At 35.5% G+C, this 21,654-nt stretch overlaps 1 protein-coding gene across 7 annotated transcripts in view; it reads left to right on the top strand.

Annotated features, from left to right (window-relative positions):
• Window positions 1-21,654, top strand: part of ATP8B (ATPase phospholipid transporting 8B) — a 568,064-nt gene that overhangs the window by 329,523 nt on the left and 216,887 nt on the right. The window contains exon 1 of one of the 7 annotated variants that reach the window (XM_081734174.1): window positions 13,266-13,794. The exons of 5 other annotated variants lie outside the window; for them this stretch is intronic. In XM_081734174.1, the coding sequence (XP_081590300.1) occupies window positions 13,539-13,794 (256 nt within the window). In that variant the 5' untranslated portion in view covers window positions 13,266-13,538. Of the gene's footprint in view, window positions 1-13,265; window positions 13,795-21,654 lie in introns of those variants that run through there. One more of the 7 variants, XM_081734175.1, reaches the window with a different exon arrangement.

The following is a 21,654-nucleotide window of genomic DNA, read 5'->3' as shown; positions in this document are numbered from 1 at the left end:
ATATTCAACTTCTTCTTTCTCATGATATTGCTAAACATCGTTGAACTTCTAAATCAGTTTACTTAAAAGAAAAAAAAAATATCTCTGAGTTAATTTTGCGTTATACATATTGTACAATTTCATATATTTTTTTGAAAAATTGTCGAATTATCTGGAATTCTAAATGTTATCTGTGGGATATGAGAACAGGGCACAAAGTGTTTACAAAATATGATATAGATCGTTATGTAGTAAAGGGATATAGCATGTGCAAATAAAGTTAGATTATAATGGAAGCTTGAATATAATGGCAGAGATTATGAAGATATAGTTATTGAGGATGTAGATTATGAAGATATAAATTATAAAGGTAGATTATGAAGATATAGATTGATGTGTATACCAAGATTAATGTAATTGTGGAGTTCAATTGGTGTGGAGAACTGTGATATGGAAAGGCGAAGATTGACAATAAAGATATAGTAGAATTCAAGTATTGCATCTTTTGTGGTTAGATATTTTAGATTTTAATTATTTCTAACATTATCAGGTGACTAATTACCAAAGTAGCTCGTCATTGTTATTTTTATTTCCAAAGTGATTAAAACTACAGTTTGCCATGACCTTCTTAGACATTTCTCAATATGTGAAGACGAAATATTTAGACAATGGAAATGGATGCTAAGAGCCAGGAGTAAAAGAGAATTTACATTTATGAGGTTTTCTCTGTCACTAAGCGCTGTAGCCTTAATTTATTCCAGCGGGAAATCGATGCAGTTAAATTGTCTTTCTTTTCGTTTCTTTTTGTAGTATTAATCTATCTTAGTTAAACACAATTAATCAATTCCGGGAGACAAGCGCTTTCAGTAACTACTGCGGGATCATGTTGCTTCGATATGTCTGCTTGATTTTGTCTCTTAATTTAAACGACTAGTGTTGTGTGGTTTGTGTCTGGTTACTGTTGTTATGCTAGAAAGCAGTAGCATCCCTCCCCGCGCAAATATGTAAAAAATTCATGAAGTACAATTTGTACAGTGATAGAAAACAATTTTTGACTTTTGATCTATCTAGTCAGTCTTTCTTTCTCGTATAGTAAGTAGTAGTGCCACATGTATTCCACGTGAAGGAGTTTGGATTGGATGGGGTGTATGTTCTTTTATAGAAACCGGAAGTGGTAGATTTATAACATTTCCGTTTTAGTAGAGATTAGACTGGGGATGGAGTATATTTTGAGACGTTAATTGATTATAGAAATCAGCTTCTTTTTACAGTTTTTTTTTTTTTACCATAAAGCGATCACTGTTAAACTGAAAGAGATTGATTTGTTCTACTTCCGGTTTGAATAGACAGATTAGATTTGAGATAGAATATATTCTTAAGACAATTGATGAGAGAGAACAGCTTCTCACTACCTGTTATCATTTTTGCCTGCAGCAATCAACGTTGAAGCCGGAAGTGATTGATTTTTAGCACTTCGATTTGAATAGGGGATTAAGAGAGAAAATGCTAGTTGTTCTCAAAACGCTAAATTGATTCCATAAAACCGATTATTGCTAGCTCCTAGCGCTTTTGCTCTATGTAGATCAATACTAAAACCGGAATTCGTAGTGGATTTCTACCATTTTTAATTTTATTAAAGATTTAAGAATGGAAATTACATGTGTTCTTGGAGCGCTTAGTCGATTGTAGGAATCCACCTCTCTCTATTATCGTATTTATTCTATAGCAATCAAGGTTAAAACCGGAAATGATTAATCTCTTCTATTTCTGGTTTGAGTATCAACTCTAAAAAGGAGCTCGCTTCGTAATTTTCTACCCTCTACATTTTCTCCAAATTTGGTGATGATTGGTGAGATATTTCTTGATTTTTTTTTCTTTTCTTTCGGACGGACAGACAGGTTAGTATACAAACGAATTTTGGTAAACCAAACTCTTTAAAAAATGTAAATTATTATTATTATGCTCAACTTGCTTTTCTTATTGTTATCAAGCAATAAAATAAAAGAATAATTCGCACCCAGCTAAAAACTATTGAATACTAGCTGAAATGCGAGAGAATAAATAGGTTTATTTAAATTATTTGAACCCATTTTCCCTTAGGACACACATTATAGTGGAAGTGTATATTTAAAAAAAAAAAATCCTCGTATGATTATAAAATAATGTTAGACAAGAAAGGATCCAATGAAAGATTGAGGCGTGCATTTGGAGATACTTGTCCTTCGCAAGCCACTACGTACCGCTAGTTTGTGGAGTTCAGGACAGGGAGGGCCTCCCTCGAAGATAAAATTCGTTCTGGTCGGCCCACAACAGCAGCTACAGATGTTGTGTGTTGAAAGTGGAACAGATGTTAAGGGATGCTCATATGCTCAGATTCATTTCTTCCTCAACATTATATCGGCAGCATTTAGAGAAATCGTGCATGAAAAATTTAATGTCAGGAAACTGGAGTCATTGGATCCCGCACCAACTTACCGATGAAAAGAAAAGGACGCGAGTGGATTTGTGCCTCGAAATGGCAGATAAATTTGACGGAGGCCATTTTTAGCACCACAGTTCACGAAAACGATATACTATTACGATCCAGAAACGAAGCGGCAATCAGCAGTTAGGGTCTTCTCAGGTGGGGATCCGTAGTGTAATAATCATAGTGTAATACAATGAGACTTGAATGTATGCACAGCACAGTATGAAAACGAGTGTCATGCAGAGGATGATTAGGGAAAATCCCGTTTTGAATAGATAACAGGGCAATCCTCCTTTCTTCTCTTCGTAACAATGTTTTTAAATCGTTAACTATTCCAACGGGGAAATCACCATCGACATTTAAAGACGAAACTTCTCGTGCGCGCGCGTCTCTCTCTTTGTTCCCAGATAATAGGGGCGTATTTAGAGGGGACCGATCCCCTCTCCGAAACATTATTATTATTTAAGATTTTATAACTTTAGGCGAAATGTATTTTATATGTATTTCGTGCCGCAAGCTAGTTCCGATTTTTTAAAAATATGTCCCTGCCAAATATCAGTAATTTTTTTGTCAGGTTGATAAACGTTGCTGTACTTTTTTCCTTAGTGTTTAAGAAACGTTGTTTAGGATTGAAATAGGTTAACAATTGGGGATTAATACAAACTTCAACCCCAATATTTTCACTTAAATGGCATAATTAAAATTTCATACTAACTCCTGTTTTTTCTTCAGTTCTTCTCTTGTATTGTACGAGGAATGATTTGATTTGATTTAAATAAAAAAAATCAACAAATATTAAAAAAAAAAAAAAAAAAAATCCACCGTGCCGGAAAGTGCTATGAGGAGCACTTGACAACCATCCCTAAAGAAATATAGCATTCGACATTTCAGAAATGTTTTCAGAGGATGGAACGTTGCATAGTGTGGTGGAAATACTTCGAGAACATGAGAGTTTTTACAGTGTATCTTTTTCTTTTAATTTCATTATCAAAACATTCAGAGAGACCCTCGTATCCGTCGTTTTCGATTATATTTAAATGTCACCACTCAATTTTTAGTTGAAAAATTTACCCCCGGTCTCCTTTTAGTATATTCAATTAATCAATTTAATATTATAATATATGATCCTTGGAAGCCTAAGGTTGATAATCATGCCAAATATTAGGAATTCACAATATTGTAATATTATTACGTTTGTACGATAACTTTTTAGTGCGTTATCCTTTGTATTGTTTACTAGAGTTTATTTTATATAGTTTAGTAGTTATTGCGTAATTCGATCAGACAGAAGGTATATTGCCAAATACCAGTCTCTATACAGTATGTTTGTGGTAAGTTAAATGACTTTTTAAGCAATGTCCAGAAAACATTGATTACAGCAATCATCAGAACAGTATTGAGGGAAAAATATGTGAAATAATATTAACCTGGAAAGTGGATTTAAACATCGTAACAGCATATAGTAACGCCACTACAGTAAAGTCCAGGAAGCACTCTTCTTTCTCCCGTCCCCATAGATGCATACATCAACATTCACAGTACTAAATGTTAGATTCCAGATTTTAAATTGAACGTGTATATCGATGTTCCTAAGTTATTCAGGCCACTACTAATGTGATCTAATATTGCTAGAGCATGATAGATTAATAGGGAAGGGGGCATGCCAGGTGAAGTTAGTATGCATTTGCCAGCTATATTAAGAGTCACCTTTTTGGGTTTAGGTACAGTTTCAAATGAGAAAAGTGGTTCGTACCACTATGTGAAAAAAGTCGTGTATCCTATAAATAAAGTTTCTTTTTAAAGAACACCTTGTTTTAAAACCTTGTATATTCAAAACGTTTGAAAGTTTCAATAGAAGGAAACAGTACTGAACACTTATTTTCAATATTTTTGTTCAATAATAGTATAATTAAATTAGAAGCAAATATGGTCTTTCTTCTACTGTCAATACTGCTACAAGGGAATTGAGAGGGAATTCGCACTCCTGAACGCTGTACCTTGAAACTTCACTCCGAAGAGCACGGCTATTGTGGATTTAGATCACATAGGTCTACGAAACATTTTCTGTGATCTTATCCTATTTTTTTTTCTTTTTTTTTTGCCATAATATTATAAATAGGCTATTAGCTGAATCATCCGAACATTTGTTCCTAAACATTGATTTACATATATATGAAGCTAACAGGGAAAATCTTCAGACAAAATACGCGAACAGCAAACTGGACATTTAGTTCGATGGTAAAATAAAAGGAAAAAAGAAACTGATATAGTCGAAGATCGGAGGTTCGAGTCCGCACCAAGAAGCTTTTCCTTAATCAAAAGTATGAGATATGGAAAAATAACGACTGATAGCAACACGTCAGACAAGTCAGAAAAATACAGTTTTTAATTAGTGATACAGTGACATCATACACACCGAGAAATACATTCATTCGTGCGAAAATATCGTTTGTGTGATACACTCAGCTGCTAGCATTCGTCGGTAATTGAAACGTAGATTTCTTAACATACAATTATCTAGACACTTTCTTAACCCATGATGTCATTTCTTATTCTGATGTCATTTCTTCATTGGCGTGCATCGTAAAAACTGTAGATTGAAATTGAAACGTAAATTTGATTCGGTTCAGCTTACCCTTTTGATTTTCTTGAAAAAAAAAAAAAAAAAAAAAATACGTATGAAAGAAATATCAAGAAAAAGTAGTACCTCTGGCAACCCTGCCATGTGATTGACGTTATTTTTAAACAGAAAATTTGTTCACAATTTTGCCACATGCAGAATAATACACACTTTTAGTGTTGTTAACTGTACTAGTGTTTAACATATCTCCAGAACAGCTTGGAGTATCAAATTGCTTTAAATGACATTATAATCTTTACATCTCTAGAAAGCCATCCTTGCAGTTGGATAAGATACTTACCTAAGTAGTTTACGAGAAAAGGATTTTCAAGAATTCATCTCATTTGAAACATCATATCAGTATCATAGTATTAGACGCGATAGTACTTTGGATTAGTGATGGGATATTTACCGGTAAATATTTTTTGGGTATATACCTTGGATAAATACCCAGGTATTTACCCAAATTGAGTAAATATACGGGTTTTTTCCTTTTCAACCCTATATGTGAGACAAACGTTCTTTCGCAGTACGTAAAAGTAATTAAAAAGTAACAGTAGATCCAGTAGAAACTAAAACAAATGTCAAAAGTCAGTAAATTTATTATTTTCCGTAATATAAATAAGTTACGTGGTCGTTCCTGTTTTGATAATAGTAACACAAAACAAGTATGTTTCTCTAGAGAACTTATTTTTAAAAAACTGTTGACCCACTAAAATAGAACATGGAACGCGAATAAGTGTCTTTCTTTTAATTTACATTCTACAATTGACTATGGGCGACAAGTTATTAAAATTGACATGATTTGAAATATATATATTCTGTTACGTTATGCATGCTTTAATAACTACAAATAAGACAGTAGGAGCATGAGTATGAGTGGGGACTTTCGCATTAACACTCATATGCTAGCTACACATCAAAATGTAATAAAAATGTTGCTATCTTAAGCCAAAATGATGTAATTCTATTTTCATGTTTGCATGAAATTAGCATTCTTGAAAACAAAGTACCATTGGAAAATGGGCTTCTCATGACGATTACGTCAGTTTTTTTTAATTAGTTTCTGATGGTATGGTATCAGATTCATACGCCTAATTCAAATGATTTCATGCATTAATTTAGAATTCGGCAAAATGCCGTTAGTTCACTCTGGTTTCTAACATCTCATTTGACAGCATCATCATCCACGGCATTTCTAGCATAAAGCTAATAAAAGAAGAAATGAATTACAGAACAATCCTGAATTAGCAGCGTTCTCGAAATATTCTAGCTATACACATTATCTCGTTATGTAGTGACATTTCTACCAAGATTATTCATTAGTTTCATCGGATATATGGAATGAATATATGGCATCACCGCCGCTGATGTCTCCACCTATCTCACACACGGAAAAAGTGTCATGTCATTGTCTTCTTCAAGGATTTTCCTTTCTTTGGTACCATGTTCATTTCAAATGTTATTTTAGAACCCATTACGTCTTCTTATTATGTAATCTTGCAGTTTGTAATAAATACCCATTTTTTGGGTAGGAAAATAAAATTTTGGTATTTACCGGGTATTTACCCATTTTTTATTTACCTACCCAGTGGGTAAATACCCAAGTCCCATCCCTACTTTGGATGTGCATTGCCCGTCGCTCATTTGCATTATTAGTGCTGTAGAGGTCTCCAAAATTTGGATGTTCTTGATACTGTAGCATCCTTAGTTTGTAACATTGAATAATAAATGTAATATTCGTTTGACGTGTACATTTGAAATGTGTAATAACCTGATGCAGTGCCCTTTGAAGAACTACCAATTTTGTTGGGTTGGCAACACTGTTAACGTGGTATCGCGTAGGATGTAGAGCTACGTCCTTCTGTTGATATTTACATGGTACATACGTTGTAAAAGGGCGGATCGAGATGAATGGTCCACCCTGTATATATTATTCTGTGGGTTGTGTTATCTATAATAAATAAAGAAGAATCTTTTCATTAAGTAATAATAAGTATATATTTAATGCTCTTGAGGAAATGTGAATTCTTACGCTATTATCATTATTATTATTATTATTATTATTATTATTATTATTATTATTATTATTATATAAAAGTCAGTTTTAATAGTTTTATTTTCGTTTCAAACATTTATCATGAAGAGAGATTCGTGTTAAGATATAATCCTGTTTGTGATATATACAGGGAGTCTATAAAGTCCTGCAGGAGAGTAAAACTATAACTTGGAAACTACGTAATACTTTTTGGTGTACTTACAGAAAGGTTCAAAGTTTTGTTTCAGCTAGTTAAGGTTCATCGCCAAACCTCCAATTGTGCACCATTCACGTCCAAACACACATGCAGTCTTTTTGGGAAACCAAGAATTGCATGTTGGCGGTGCTCGTCTGGAATGTTCAAAATCACATAAGTTATTTTGTTCTTGAGACCGTGCAGATAAGCTGGCTTCTGCGAATACACCTTGGTCTTCACGTGTCCTCACAGCCAGTAATCACAAGGCGACAAATCTGGTGATCTTGCGGGCCAAGGCGTGGGTCCTCTTCGACCAATCCATATCTCCTTAAATTCTTCGTTAAAAAACTGTCGAACTTGAAGGGCATAGTGCGGCGGTGCCCCATCCTGTTGCATGTGGACCTTATTAAGGATGCCTAACCTAGTAAGTTCTGGCAAAAGGAATGTCTGTGGCATGTTCAGATAATTGTTACCATTTACCGTCTCTTCCTCGAAGAAAAAAGGGCCGATAATGTGGTCCATTGAAATAGCACACCACGCATTGACTTTGGGACTAGCCCGCTTGTGCTCCTCGAATTCACGTGAATTTTCCAGCCCCCAAATTCGGCAGTTGTGCCTGTTCACTTTTCCCGACACATGAAATGTGGCTTCATCTGAAAACAGAAATCGAGATAGGTCACCATCTTCTTGTAAGCGGGTAAGCATTGACTCACAGAATTCCATTCTCATGTCACAGTCTTCCTCTATCAGCTCGTGCACTAATTTTAACTTATAGGGCCGGGCCTTCAAATTCTTGCGTACGGTCTTGTGTAATCGTGACTTCGGTATTCCCAGTTCCAATGACCTACGTTTAAGCGACTCCATTGGACTCCTGGCTATGCTGTCCTGCAACGTGTGAATCACATCACTCGTTCCTGGCCTTCCCCTGCGTGGTAAATCTGACACACTTCCCGTTTCTTTGAAGTTCTCGTACCACCTCTTGATACTGGTTTCTGCTGGGGGTGTTTTCCCATACGTTGTTTGGAACTTTCTCCGCTATGAAACGCAAGATTTTAATTCCGCAAACCATAAAATACATTTTGCCTTTTCTTTAACAGACGCCATCTTAAGTCACATGATTAGCAGCGCATTCGTCATCGAGCATTGTGGCCAGAACAAAACTTTAAACTTCCCTTCTTCCAACCCCAAAAATTTATACACTTAAACGTAACAGTTTCGAAGTTTTGGAGTTTTAGTTTCCTTTAGGACTTTATGGACTCCCTGTATAATTGTTGTTATTATTGTTAAACAGTATAGACATGCTTTTGAACCGCTCCGAAAATTTAGTTCGTTTCGAGTGGAAAAGTGTGGTTTGTTGGTGGGGAGAGTATTTGGATTTGGCTTTCTGGTATGCTCCAATGACTCCAAGGACATTTTGTGATTTGTGGATACTGATCGTCACTGGGAATTAGTTTGGTGTCATCTATCTTTTGTCATTCATTGCATTTTCATGCAATGGGAGTTGTCTTCCTTGTTCAGTGCCCTGTCCTGTGTGAGTGATTGAAGGAGCGCAGTAGATTTTGCTAATTTTGTGTTGTTTTCGTATTTTGTTTCACAGCACAAATCGAATGTCAGTTATTGTTCGTTATAAAAGAGTTCAAGTTTCGATTTTTTTTTTAACAATAACATTCTCATTGAAGCATAAGTTTAAATATTCCAACAATGAAGATACAATGATCAATCAATCGAAACATCTTGCACACCTAATGGAACTAGTTTTAATTCCAGAGATGTCCTCTCTCTAAATGTAATAAATACTTCGTCAACTCAAGAGGATTGACGATTCACAACAGCAAATGCCATAACGGAAAGAGAACATTTGAGTTTAATGAGAGACATTCATCAACTAGTAGTATTTCAAACAAGGAAGACTTGAATTCAAATGATAACGTTCCTCTTGTGGAGATTCAGTACAAAACTTATTAATAATAGTTTGGGAAGCCTAAAATCATCAGTGCCCATTCTTCGTCGAGTTCCTCGAGGAGCAAGACATGCAGTGGCTGAAGCTCTTATTAAAATTCTCCAGAAGATTGTAACTTCAAATAATATTGAAGATTGGACCGAACTCGTAATATTCCCGTACATTACTCTTTATATGCCTACCGTCAAAATCGCCACATGGGTAAAACAGACAGTTCAACTCTAGTCAAGTAACTCTCACGACGATAGAACGAACTCAAACAAGTTTACGAAGAACAAAGACAAACCCAACAGAAGTCTTAACAAATCACCTAATGACATCTTCATTAAACATATCCAAAATAAACTCGCTGATGGCGACATACATGGTGCTGTCAGACTTCTCATTTCTGAGGATTCTTTTGCTCCATCAGATCCTGCTATTTTAAGATCCTTAAAAGAAAAACATCCTCCATACTCTTATACATTACTACACCCAATTTAGCAGATCATATTACAGTTAATAAAGTTTTGTCCAGCGAGTTTGTAAAAGCGCTCAAATCCTTCCCTTCTGGTTCAGCTGGAGGAATAGTGTGGTGTACTTTTCTATTGGGGTTGTTATATTTAACTCTGTTAGCTATAATGTCATTAGCAAATGTAAACAAATTATCTTGGCAAGAGCATTGGCTAACCAAAATGCTTGTCACAGCAAAATAAGATACACCTTTAGTTAAATTATGGAAATATGAACTTAAATGATGTAAAAAGGGTTGCTAGTATATTTATAATGATTTATTGAAATATAATAAGACAAATTAAATGGTTACAAAATTAAAAACTAATTAATGGTGGTAACAAAAGTGAAGGCTAATTAATTGAATATTTACGAAAGTGAGAATTAGATGGGAGACATTTCCTATTACATGGTAAGAATCTTGAACATTCCCTATTGAAAATCACACTTTCAACATTTATCCATATTATAGGATAAGTAGAAGGATAGTCACTTACAATACTGTTCGGCAGAAGAGATCCATCTCTCTGTTCCGAACGATGGAGACTTCTTCAAAACAACTACCTTGCCTCTCCACTGTACCAACTGGGCCCCGAAGCAAATTTACGGCAGTCTTTTATATCAATCGTGTAACTGTGGTTAAATTCCTCTTAACCTATTTCTGTTGTGACCCACTCACCTACAGAAGTCACGTAGCATAGAACAATATTTAGAATTTTACTGTTAGGTGGAAACTTCTGGTCTCTTCTGACTCAATGAACATAGAGAAATAAATCAATCTCTGGTTTTTCAATCTGTATGAAAAATATTTAAAATATGTAACTTTTTTTTTCGACTGTGATTTTAACCACATTACCCCTCCTAGAGTAAATTCATCACACAATACTCTTCAATGTATGTTGTGATCACTAATTTTTTTTTCGACTGTGATTTTTACCACAATAGACAGCATGCGCCCTTCAGTTCTCAAGGACTTAGTTCTTTACAATATTCATGACTCGAAAGATCGCCTTACCAAGATCACGTGTGAGTCTCTCTCTATGATTTTGTCAGGAGACGTACCCGTAGAAATAGGCCAATTTTCTTTGGAGCTTCTCTTGTTGCATTGAAAAAGAAATGTGGAGGGATCAGACCAATTGTCATAGGAAACACATGGAGAAGACTTTCTTCTTAAATAATGTGGGAGAATTAAAAGTCAGTTACTTCAACGCCTTTCTCCACACCAACTAGGAGTAGGCATTCAACATGGGGCCGAAGTTGCAGCACATGCTGCACGTATGTATTATTTCCACCCTCATCAAAAGCCTAAAGCCTTCCTAAAGATTGATTTTAAAAACGCCTTTAACGAAATAGACCGGAATGCAATGCTCACCGCCGTTAAGGACAATTTTCCATCCATCTATCCTTACGTAATCCAGAGCTAATGCTCAAGTCAGTTATTTATTATACGGCACAGACATTATCTTATCCCAAAGAGGAGTTCAGCAGGGAGGCATTATTTGCCTTAACGCTACAACCAATCGTCAACACTATAAATACAGATCTAAATATATGGTACTTGGACGATGGCACTATAGCTGGAGACCCGAATACCATACTAAATACTTTAAATGATATCAATACAAAGGCATCTTTAATAGGCCTCCAAGTAAACTACTCCAAATGTAAAATTAGCTTCCTGGAAACACCTCCAGAATAGACAAATATATTTTTCACCATGTTTAATGAGGCGGCTCCAGGCATTTAATTAATGACGCCTTCAAACGCTTTTCTTTTGGGTTCTGCCCTTTCTTCTGAAGCAAGGAAAGCTTTATTAATTGAGAAGACTGCAAAGCTGGAGAATTATTTCCAACGATTGTCATTAATGTCGGCACACTCAGCTTTCTATTTATTAAGAACTTTTACCATTCCAAGGTTGCTATATTTTCAATATTTTCTACGATGTTCACCATCTTGGAGAGAAGATGATCTACTTGAATGTTACGATAACTCCATCAAATCTGGATTGGAATCCATCATTAATTGTTTTCTTCCTCATAATGCATGGCTACAGGCTTCTTTTCCTATCAGTTTTGAAGGATTAGGCATCCGACGAACCTTAGATATGGCTATTCCCACCATCTTGGCATCATTCTATGGTTCCAAGTGCCTAATCGAATCGCTTCTCCAACACGATATAATTTCTCACGTGGATTGCTCTACAGCTTGGTCAATATTAGTAGGCTTAGAATTACCGGAAATCAACTCCAGATCAAAACAAATCACATGGGATATGCCTATCATTAAATCTCACACCCCTCCTTTTTACTCCAGTCGGCAAGCAACTTAGAAGACAAAGCTAGATTAATCTCTGCTTCCTCCTTAGAAGCAGGGGTTTGGCTCAAAGCTCTGCTTTCGCCCACGCTCGGCCTTCACCTAACTAATAAATGCTTCCGAATAGCCATTGCGTTACGTCTAGGGGCAGATATACGTGAAGACCACAAATGTCAAGCATGTAAGAGCGAAGTAAATAAAAAAAGGTTTACATGGCCTTTCATGTTCCAAAAGCGCAGGTAGACATTCTCGACACTCAAATGTTAACATAAAAGCGCTAATGTTATAATGAGAGCGCTAATCTCAGCCGGCATACCTGCAATAAGAGAACCCATTGGGTGTAGCAGAACAGATGGAAAATGACCAGATGGGATGACTGTTACCGTGGAAGAGAGGTAAAGCGCTAATTTGGGACTTTACATGTTCAGATACGTACGTTCGCTCCTTCCAATCTCCCCTTTCTTTTGATGCATGCGGGAAAAATAGCCAGCCGAAATGAAACGGAAAAAAGGAGAAAATACAGTAATCTTGCGGAGAAATTTAATTTTGTAACTATCGCTATTGAATCCAGTGGTGCATGGGCAGAGAAGGTATTAACTTTATAAAAGAAATAGGCAGACGGATCACGCAGTTATCTGGCGATGACAGAGCAAGCACCTTCCTCATACAAAGAATAAGTATGGCAGTTCTAAGAGGCAATGTTGCCTAAATACAGGGTACCATACCCAAAGACAGAAAACTAGAAGAAGTATTCGTACTGTACGAATATATTTATTTCATTACGTTTTTATTTAATTTTATCATTTTATGTTCATTCAGATATTTTCCATTTTTTTTTTGTTTATTATTTTGTTTTGCTGCTTTCATCAGTGTAAAAATTTTAGGATTTGCTAGATACTATATATATATATATATATATATATATATATATATATATATATATATATATATATATATATATATATATATATAATATGTAAGCTTTTAACAAGTTCGGTAGGTGTTTTCTTGACACGCTTTCTGCGAAGATGATCGCCCATGTGGAGTGTGTATTTTAATATGTATAATTGAGAGAGCGTGACATTCAGCCGCCACTATCGACTAGTGTGCTTGTCTCTGGGATGCGAGCGATGCGCCGTCAGTGGCAGTTCAGGATACTATCTTGAAGGCGCACCCTTGTTTGTGAACCAAGATTGGGTCAGAAGCAGAAGGCGAGTGGAATCGCAACCTGCCGTGACCTCTGTAGGTCAGTGGATGGATATTGAATGACTCCATCGGGTCAGATGTAGAAAAGCAGGGTTATTACAATGAGTCGGATAGTTTTGCGTGCCAAGAGGATCCGATAGCGCGTGATCTCTCTTGTCTGGTAGCTATTGATTCATCCGCTCGCTATGGTACGATTCGGAAGGTCGAGACGACACTGAAAGCTGCCAGCCGGATTATGGCGCTGCGCTGAATGACCGAGATCTCACAATGGACGACGCTTTTGAGTTGGAAGTGTTCGAAGTAAAGGAGAGCTCAGATTCCGAACGAAAGACTGAAACTAGGAAAACGGCGAAAAAGAAGAAACAACGGAAAGAATCCAAAGCGTGTCCGCCGCCGTCAGGTCACCGCCCTAACACGCTCCGAGAAAGCTTGCTTACTGTGTTAGGAAAGCTTGTGTGGCGAGAAGAAGGTCGACACAGGACAGCGAGCCAGGCAGATTATCTACGAGGTTTTATTAATATAGGTGAGTCACTCCTATATGAAATATTCAGTCCACTGTGTACCGTGTTCCGTGTGTAGTAATTTGTTTGTCACTTGAATTCATTTTAGAATTTGTGTGTGACTTCCTATAGTCACCGTGTGAATTCCCGAAGTGTATTGGCATTGATTTTGAACAGAATATCGAAAAGGGAAAAGAAAATTACTTAACGTTGCTCAGGGTGATATTTTGTATAATGGAAACACCATATCAAAATAGGAGAAAGAACTTGAATTTAGTATCGGTATTAGATTTTAAACAAAATTGAATGTTTTACATATATATATATATATATGTATAAATTACTCATACCTTCCATTTTACAATGAAAGGAACGGGGAAAACTAGGGAAAAAATAAGTAATCTCCAGCATACAATAAAATATATTTACAGTCTTGTATATATATATATATATATATATATATATATATATATATATATATATATATATTATATAATTAAAAAAAACTGGCAACTACTTTTTTTTGAAAGACTCTTCACTCTTATCTACAGTTGAATAAATCAATCAAATGTGTGTTTTATTTGCGAAATAGAGATCTTCATTTAGAGCCAAAGTATTAGAATTTCTGCACACGGGTGCCAGAATACGACTATCTAAAACAAAGTGATTGGTCAAGATATTTGAACAAGACTATACAGATCTGCGATCAAAATACAGCATATGAATTTTCTTTCGATTCTTTTACATTTTTACATGCTGAATACGAGAGAAATACGCAAAAAATGCTGTAGGCCTATCAGGTTTTCTTGCAGGCTTGGCATATGCCATTGAACGAACGATCTTGTGAGGTATTCCGTATTAGTAAATTATTGAAATTAAAAGTGAATCCTAATGTTGGTAAAGACAGCACAGTAGGGGAGAATGTAGGGCAGTGATGAGAGAGGATAAGGAAATACGAATACAGTGAGGGAAGGGAAACTTGGGAATATTGCGTGAAACTGGAAATACCTGATAAGAAGAAAAGGTTCACAGCTCAACAGACTACCAAACATTTAGTATATACAAATTTGTCTTGAGTGATATATGTAATTCTATGTTACGTGTTAATGACACTTTTGTTTGATTTGTTTGACAAATCACTGTATTGTACTCTTTTATTTTGCAAGCAAATTGTACGTGAGAGAAAAACAATGAAGGCCATTTTAAGGCAATAGTGAATTAAACCCATGCAGCTGGTGAATAATAATAATAATAATGCATACATGTTTTTTAAAATTATCCATAAATACATATGTAAATATTCTATGTAATAATGATTACACCAAGTCTATTACATTTTCTATTAATAACATTTACTTACAATATGGTTTGAAGCAGATCGATCAATATACGGCCAATCCAGAAGAAAGTAATCCTGCTACACTAAAAATTCAGATTATTCCAAATAATATTTAAGCAGCAAAATACAGAAGGTTTATGTGTTTAGTTTGATAAACCAAACTAAAATTTTAAAACCGTGAATGATTTCAAGATTTAACCATCTTTGTATGACAATAGTGAAAGGGCAATATTATCAAAAATAAGGTTGATTTCGGGAACACCAGGTGGAATAGATATTAATTTATTTCCCTTCAAAAAAGTATGATATCAGGTAGTTGTGTTAATGGTTGCTTCACTTTGAAGTTTTAGAAAATTAAGGTGTTATTGTAAAATTTACTTCCTTTAAAATGATCTATCTGTCCGTGTCACACCCGGAACCAAATTTTGCTAAAAGTTTTGTTTACTCGAAAACAAGTAATTACTTTAACAGCAAAATACGTGAGAATGAGTTTTATGACGTTTCAAACCTACGTCAGTGTCTACTTTTCTCTGACAATACCGTTAATTGTAAAATAAAGGTTCCGGGTGTGACCAATATATTAAGTTCCGGGTGTAACGTCTTTGTTCTATGCGCTCTCTTCCTGTTAATTCATAAGACTGGAAAATCATTTGAATTCTGAGCGACATAAACGTTTCAAGTAAACCAACCGCGATTTTTGAGGGTACTCATTATAGTAAGTGTTTCATATGAATTAGCTAGGGGTGGGTGAAGATTTCAGGTCTCCTTCGGAATTATATTATTGACAGTGGCGAAGCGTAATTCCACGAGTAGGGTAGGCCCAATAAATTAATATTCCCATTTAGATCCACTACAAATATTTTGAAGTGCAGTTCATATTTTCTTCTAGGGGGGATATGAGGGGAATTTCCTCCTTACTTGTTCTTTTCATTTCCTGCATATTTGAAAATGGAGGAAGAGGAAAAGAAAGTACATTTTTACTGTTAGGTGTTAAACTTGTTGAATAAGCATTTGTTACTTGCAGCTCCCACTTTAAAGTAAGTACAATACTGCTTTTAATTAATGCATCACGTGATATTGACTTTACTAGAAATTTCAATGCTCAGAAATAACTTTATTTGATCAACGCAACATATTTAATATTGTATTCTATGGAGTGGCATATTTAAGGAATGGCTTTATGGCTTCAACACTCACCGAAATTTTATCGCAATTTTTTATTGTTTTATCTATATTGCAGAATTTTCACATTTCTATTAATAAAGTAAGCAAAGACCCTCCCGAAACAAAGAAACTCCTAGAAACAAAATCATAAATATCCCACTTATTCTATGAAATGGAAAACTCAACTAAAATTATACACAAATATTATTATTTTATCCTGTACAGTAGCGTTTGGTAAATTTATACATGTTTAATATATCAGACTTATTTTACAAGCCATTATGGACCAGGCAGCATGTAGAAAAAAAAAACTACTCTGGATAACTCCTGAAAGTATATCTAAATTAAACAAGTTATCACTAATAGAAATACATAATTCTACGCAGAAACTTCTTACTCTATGTTAAATAAATCATTTAATGACATTAGCATTGAAAGATGTCCTCAACGCTAAAACTAGAACTCCTAGAGGCGAGCCTTCACACCTTCCCAAGAATGCGCGTAATCCCCAGCGATAATAGCTTCGCTCCCTGAGCAGCATAGCTCGTAAGCCTGTCTAGCGAGCTGGTGAAGCTCAGACGGAAGGGTCTTCAAGTGTTTCCAATATGTTTTTTTTTTAACCGAAAAAAAAAAAAACGAAATGTTGAAGTATTGACTTCATTTTATAAGAAATCAAAGATAAAGAAAATATACGGTAGAAAACAGGATAGGCCCGGTCTTAGAGCTTCATAGTACGCTTCGCCACGGGTCTGGCTTCATCGAGGGACTCGAGGGAGTAAAAATAATGATTCGAGGAAGTTGAGGGAGGAAAAATATTCACTCGAGGGAGTCGAGGGAGTAAAAATATTCACTCAAGGGAGTCAAGAGTGTAAAAATAATCACTCGAGGGAGTCGAAGGAGTAAAAATATTCACTCGAAGCAGTCGAGGGAGTAAAACTATTCACTCGAGGGAATCAAAAATATTCACTCGAAGTAGTCGTGGGAGTAAAAGTATTCACTCGAGGGAGTCAAAAATATTCACTCGAAGTAGTCATGGGAGTAAAAGTATTCACACAAGGGAGTCGTGGGAGTAAAAATATTCACTCGAGGGAGTTGATTGATTAAAACTATTCACTCGAGGGAGTCAAAAATATTCACTCGAAGTAGTCGTGGGAGTAAAAGTATTCACACGAGGGAGTAAAAATATTCACTCGAGGGAGTCGAGGAAGTAAAAATATTCACTCGAGGGAGTAAAGATATTCACTCGAGGCAGTCGAGGGAGTAAAAATATTCACTCGAAAGAGTCGAGGGAGTAAAAATATTCACTCCAGAGAGTAAAAATAATCAGTCGAGAGAATCGAGGGAGCAAAAATATTAACACCAGGGAGTAAAAATATTCACTCGAGGGACTCAAAATATTCACTCGAGAAAGTAAAAATAATCACTCGAGGGAGAAAAATGTTCGCTCGAAGGAGTCTAGTTTCTCACATGTGATCTATCAGTTTACTCATTCGTTACAATGATATGATATTAGCTTAATTATTTCCCTCTGTCCACTTAAACAATCAAATCTTTTTTCTTAAGTAACTGCTGCTAAACGCATGTATGGCGAACAGCTCAAAATTGTGTACCCAGTTAGAAATATTGAATTGTGGCTTTTTTTTTTTTTTTTTTTTTTTTTGCTTTCTAAACATCTCTCATTTACTTCAGTCATGGTGTGAGTACCTGTATTTAAACTTACTAACTGGAAGACCCGTCTAATGTCCTCACCCTGAAATTTTAATTGAAATATTGGCTAAAAATGTGCGAACATCACATGGGCGTATACGGTAATCAAATACAGTACATAAGATATATCCATTATTATTGTGTATGTATAGTTCACGTTCATGATTTGTTTATGTTCATTATTGTTTATGTGTACTGATTATTTCTTTTAGTGTATAAAAACTTGTTAAAAACTATAAAATATGTATGTGTACAGTAAAAACTTGTAGTCAGAGAAACCGAACTTTTACCAAGTCAGCGTATTTCATTAAAATTTGCAATATTAACGTGAAATAGGTTAGACGTCGGGTTCAGTTCTGTACGGTAAGCTTACTGCGAGTGGCTTTTCTTAAAACTTTTACATCACAGCAACTTGGTCCTTCTTCGCAACATCCCACGGCAAAGGATCAGTTGACTGAGTTGGCGGGACTGTTAAAAGATCAGTTTGGAATGCTGTTCGTTCAAAAATAAAAAAATAAAAAAAAAGTACAATATTGATGACGCAAATTCTTTTACGGCATATGCCAATGTAGTAATGAGAGACGTTCGCTGCATTTTGGTCTCGAATAAAGCAATTCAAGCCAAGCAAGCCGATACTCAATGAACTCTGGAAGAATGTGCACCCAACCGAAGGTTTGAAATCGCACCACGTATTCTACAGCAAGACAAAACCTACCTTACTGTAGGAAGAACAATTAATTCCCCACCCAAAACGCTTGTTGTTTCCTCCATCAGAAATGTTTCCCCTTTCGAACTCGCAGATGTCTACTCAGATTCTAATGACGAATCAAGCGATGAACTTGAATCCTGTTCCATTCATTCAGGTACTATGTGAAGATGATTTGCTGGCAGGGAAAATTCGTGATGGTGGAATTGCTTAGTGACAAAAGTAACACAAAGATAAACTATGTTTGCACTTGCCAGTCGGGCGTGCCTGAAACATAAATTGATTTTTTGAACCTTTATTAGGATCGCATTCGAAATAAACAGCTGGTAGTGAAAAGTGGGTGGTTTCTTTAAACGAAATTAGAAAAATAATTTCTCCTCCGCAAATTGAAATGCAAGGCTTACACAGAGTGGTGTATACTTTTACGGAAGTTTCTGTGTAAAATATTGTTACAAAACTAACAGAGAAATTGCCATTTTTGTCATAATAGTGTACACGTGTGACACAAGAACGATTTAAAATTATACGGCAGGTTTAATACTTAGTCATTTTTCTAAGAATAAACTGATGAACTAGTTAGATTTGAGATACCTAACCCTTTCATGAATGAATTATGTTCGCATTAACACGTCATGATTATTTTTTCTTACAAATTTTTCTTGATGTACTATGACATGTAAAACCGAAAATTTTGAAGTTTGATATTTTCTTAGCAGAATTTAATTATCCTTATTTGTCCACTTGAATGGACTTCATGCAATTTCGGTAAGATAATCATTTCTGAATTGTGACACGTAAAGTTTGTAAAATTACACTAAAAATAAATGGAATAAACGTTATATTGTAGAAAACTTGCCGAAGTGATTTTGGTACAAGTAATAAGAGTTAAAAGTCAAAATATTCAACAAAATCGTACATGTAACCACTACTCTGTGTCCTTACCTAAATTTTCACCCCCACGCTTTCGGCTTCGTGAGTATACATTGGTTTATGTTATGTCTACTCTTGAATGGCATGATTTGCCCGTCAATGCATTCATACTCTTCATCATTCACAGCAAATTCGAATATCTCCTTCAGTTTATTCAGTTCATATCGTAACTTACAAAGTCTGTCGTTCGCATCTCGAGACTGAATTATCATAGAAATGTAGATATCTCCATATGAGCTCAAACCGGTTTACTGACATTACGTCAGCTACAGCTTTACAACTTAAAACTTCATCATAAGACCAACACTGTCGTGTTCCTTGCCATTTTGATTCTGAGAACTTATCGCCATATTTTGACCACCACACTTTTGCTTGTCGTCTTTGGTTGCTTCTATTCAGGGGAGGATCTTCAGTTTCTTTTTCTTCATTCGTTTATGCTGATTCACTTCCGTCATCCTCAATATACTGAGTAACATAAGTTCAAGGTAGTTTGTGTGTACAGGTCTACATTCTCCTGATTTAAGGAAAGATGGTCTTTTTTGGGAGGTGTTCTGAACATACCAATTTTGTCTGCCATAACGTTTTGGAGTCAAGTGTAGTGACATCAACTGGAAATCGAACCCAGATTTCACACACATATATTAGTCAGAAGTCTTAAAGAGACTCCAAATATATTTTTGTGAGTGGCAAGTACCATTTTTTGCAAAACCAATCATATCTTCAATAGATGCATGAAGTCCACTATAGCAGATTGCTGCGAACAAATGTGCTTAAAGTGCATGCTGTCCACTACATGGGACATACCTGTTTGGATGATTTGTGTAGATACAAGAACAAACCAGATAATATCATGATGTCAGCTTGTTTCAGACATTGTAACAAAGAAAAGAAAAAATATCACTTGCGTGGTACACCTTCTATAAAAGATGTCAGCAGATATTTCAGAAGAACTCGCCACGCCTCTTTCATGCCTGTTTCAAGTATGCACCGACGATGTCACACCCCTGCTTTCAGAGTTTTCCAGTAGGTGGCAGAAAAATTTAGATCGTCAGGTCACCCAGATAACTTCCGTGTTAAAAGAATGCACTTGGGTTACGGGTAGAAAGTTCCGACAGAACACAATCGTAACCAGTCAGCAGTGTCCACTCCAGTGGACGTTATGCACGAAAGGGTTAATTAGTTACTATTTAAAATAAAAGTCAGTCAAATTCACTGAAAAATAGCTTCAGTTTATTGAAGACTTGTTTTCTATACTAAGTAATTTTTAACAATCTTATGTGTATTTCAAATTCGATGTTAAAAGAAGACTGTGTTTAAACCTCTTTTTAAGCCGTTTGCTCAAACTCGTAGGAAAGTATGTTTGTATTAAACAGAGTTAACCTGTAAGATCTTCTCAGATGTCACACCCGAATTTTTTCTGTTTTTAAGAGGAAAATGTAAACATGTTTTCTCGAAAATACATAAATCATACAAAAGCTTGAAATCTCCTTATTGCTTTAAAGCGTTTGATTGATTTGTAAAGCGTGAATATTGACAGATTTTTGCGATTGAAGAATGGTATCCATGGTTTGACTTCCCATGTGCGTCATACCCGGAACGCAGATTTTTTTCTTAATTTAACGAAATTAAATCTGAGTTGAAAACCAATATTTTGAAGATAGTAGAAAAGAAATATTTTGCCATTGTAATAACAAAAACTAGCCTAACAGTCCTTGATTTTTAACATATTCAGCTTTCTAGTCAGACTGTCACACCCGGAACTCCTGGATTGGCCGAAATTTACATCTATTTTATATTTTAATTTGATTTATATCTAGACTTATTTTTTGTTAATTTTTAAGAGAATTTATTTAATCTACATTTTAATTCACACAACAGATTGAAAAATATTGTAACCAATGATATTTCAGTGGGAGGCCCGGGGAATTCCCTCCCTTCCGAATCCACGAAATTCCCCACGACCATATGTATCCTATCGTGCCAACTGTGAAATCCCAGTGCCATCCTCACCGGTTTACACGGAGGTTACACAAAGCA

This window comes from Thermobia domestica, chromosome 12 (assembly GCF_964235325.1).
Source record: "Thermobia domestica chromosome 12, izTheDome1.hap1.1, whole genome shotgun sequence".
NCBI classification, from domain to species: Eukaryota; Metazoa; Arthropoda; class Insecta; order Zygentoma; family Lepismatidae; genus Thermobia; species Thermobia domestica.
The sequence above is the reverse complement of the archived record's forward strand: the minus strand, read 5'-3'. Positions and strand labels throughout refer to the sequence as shown.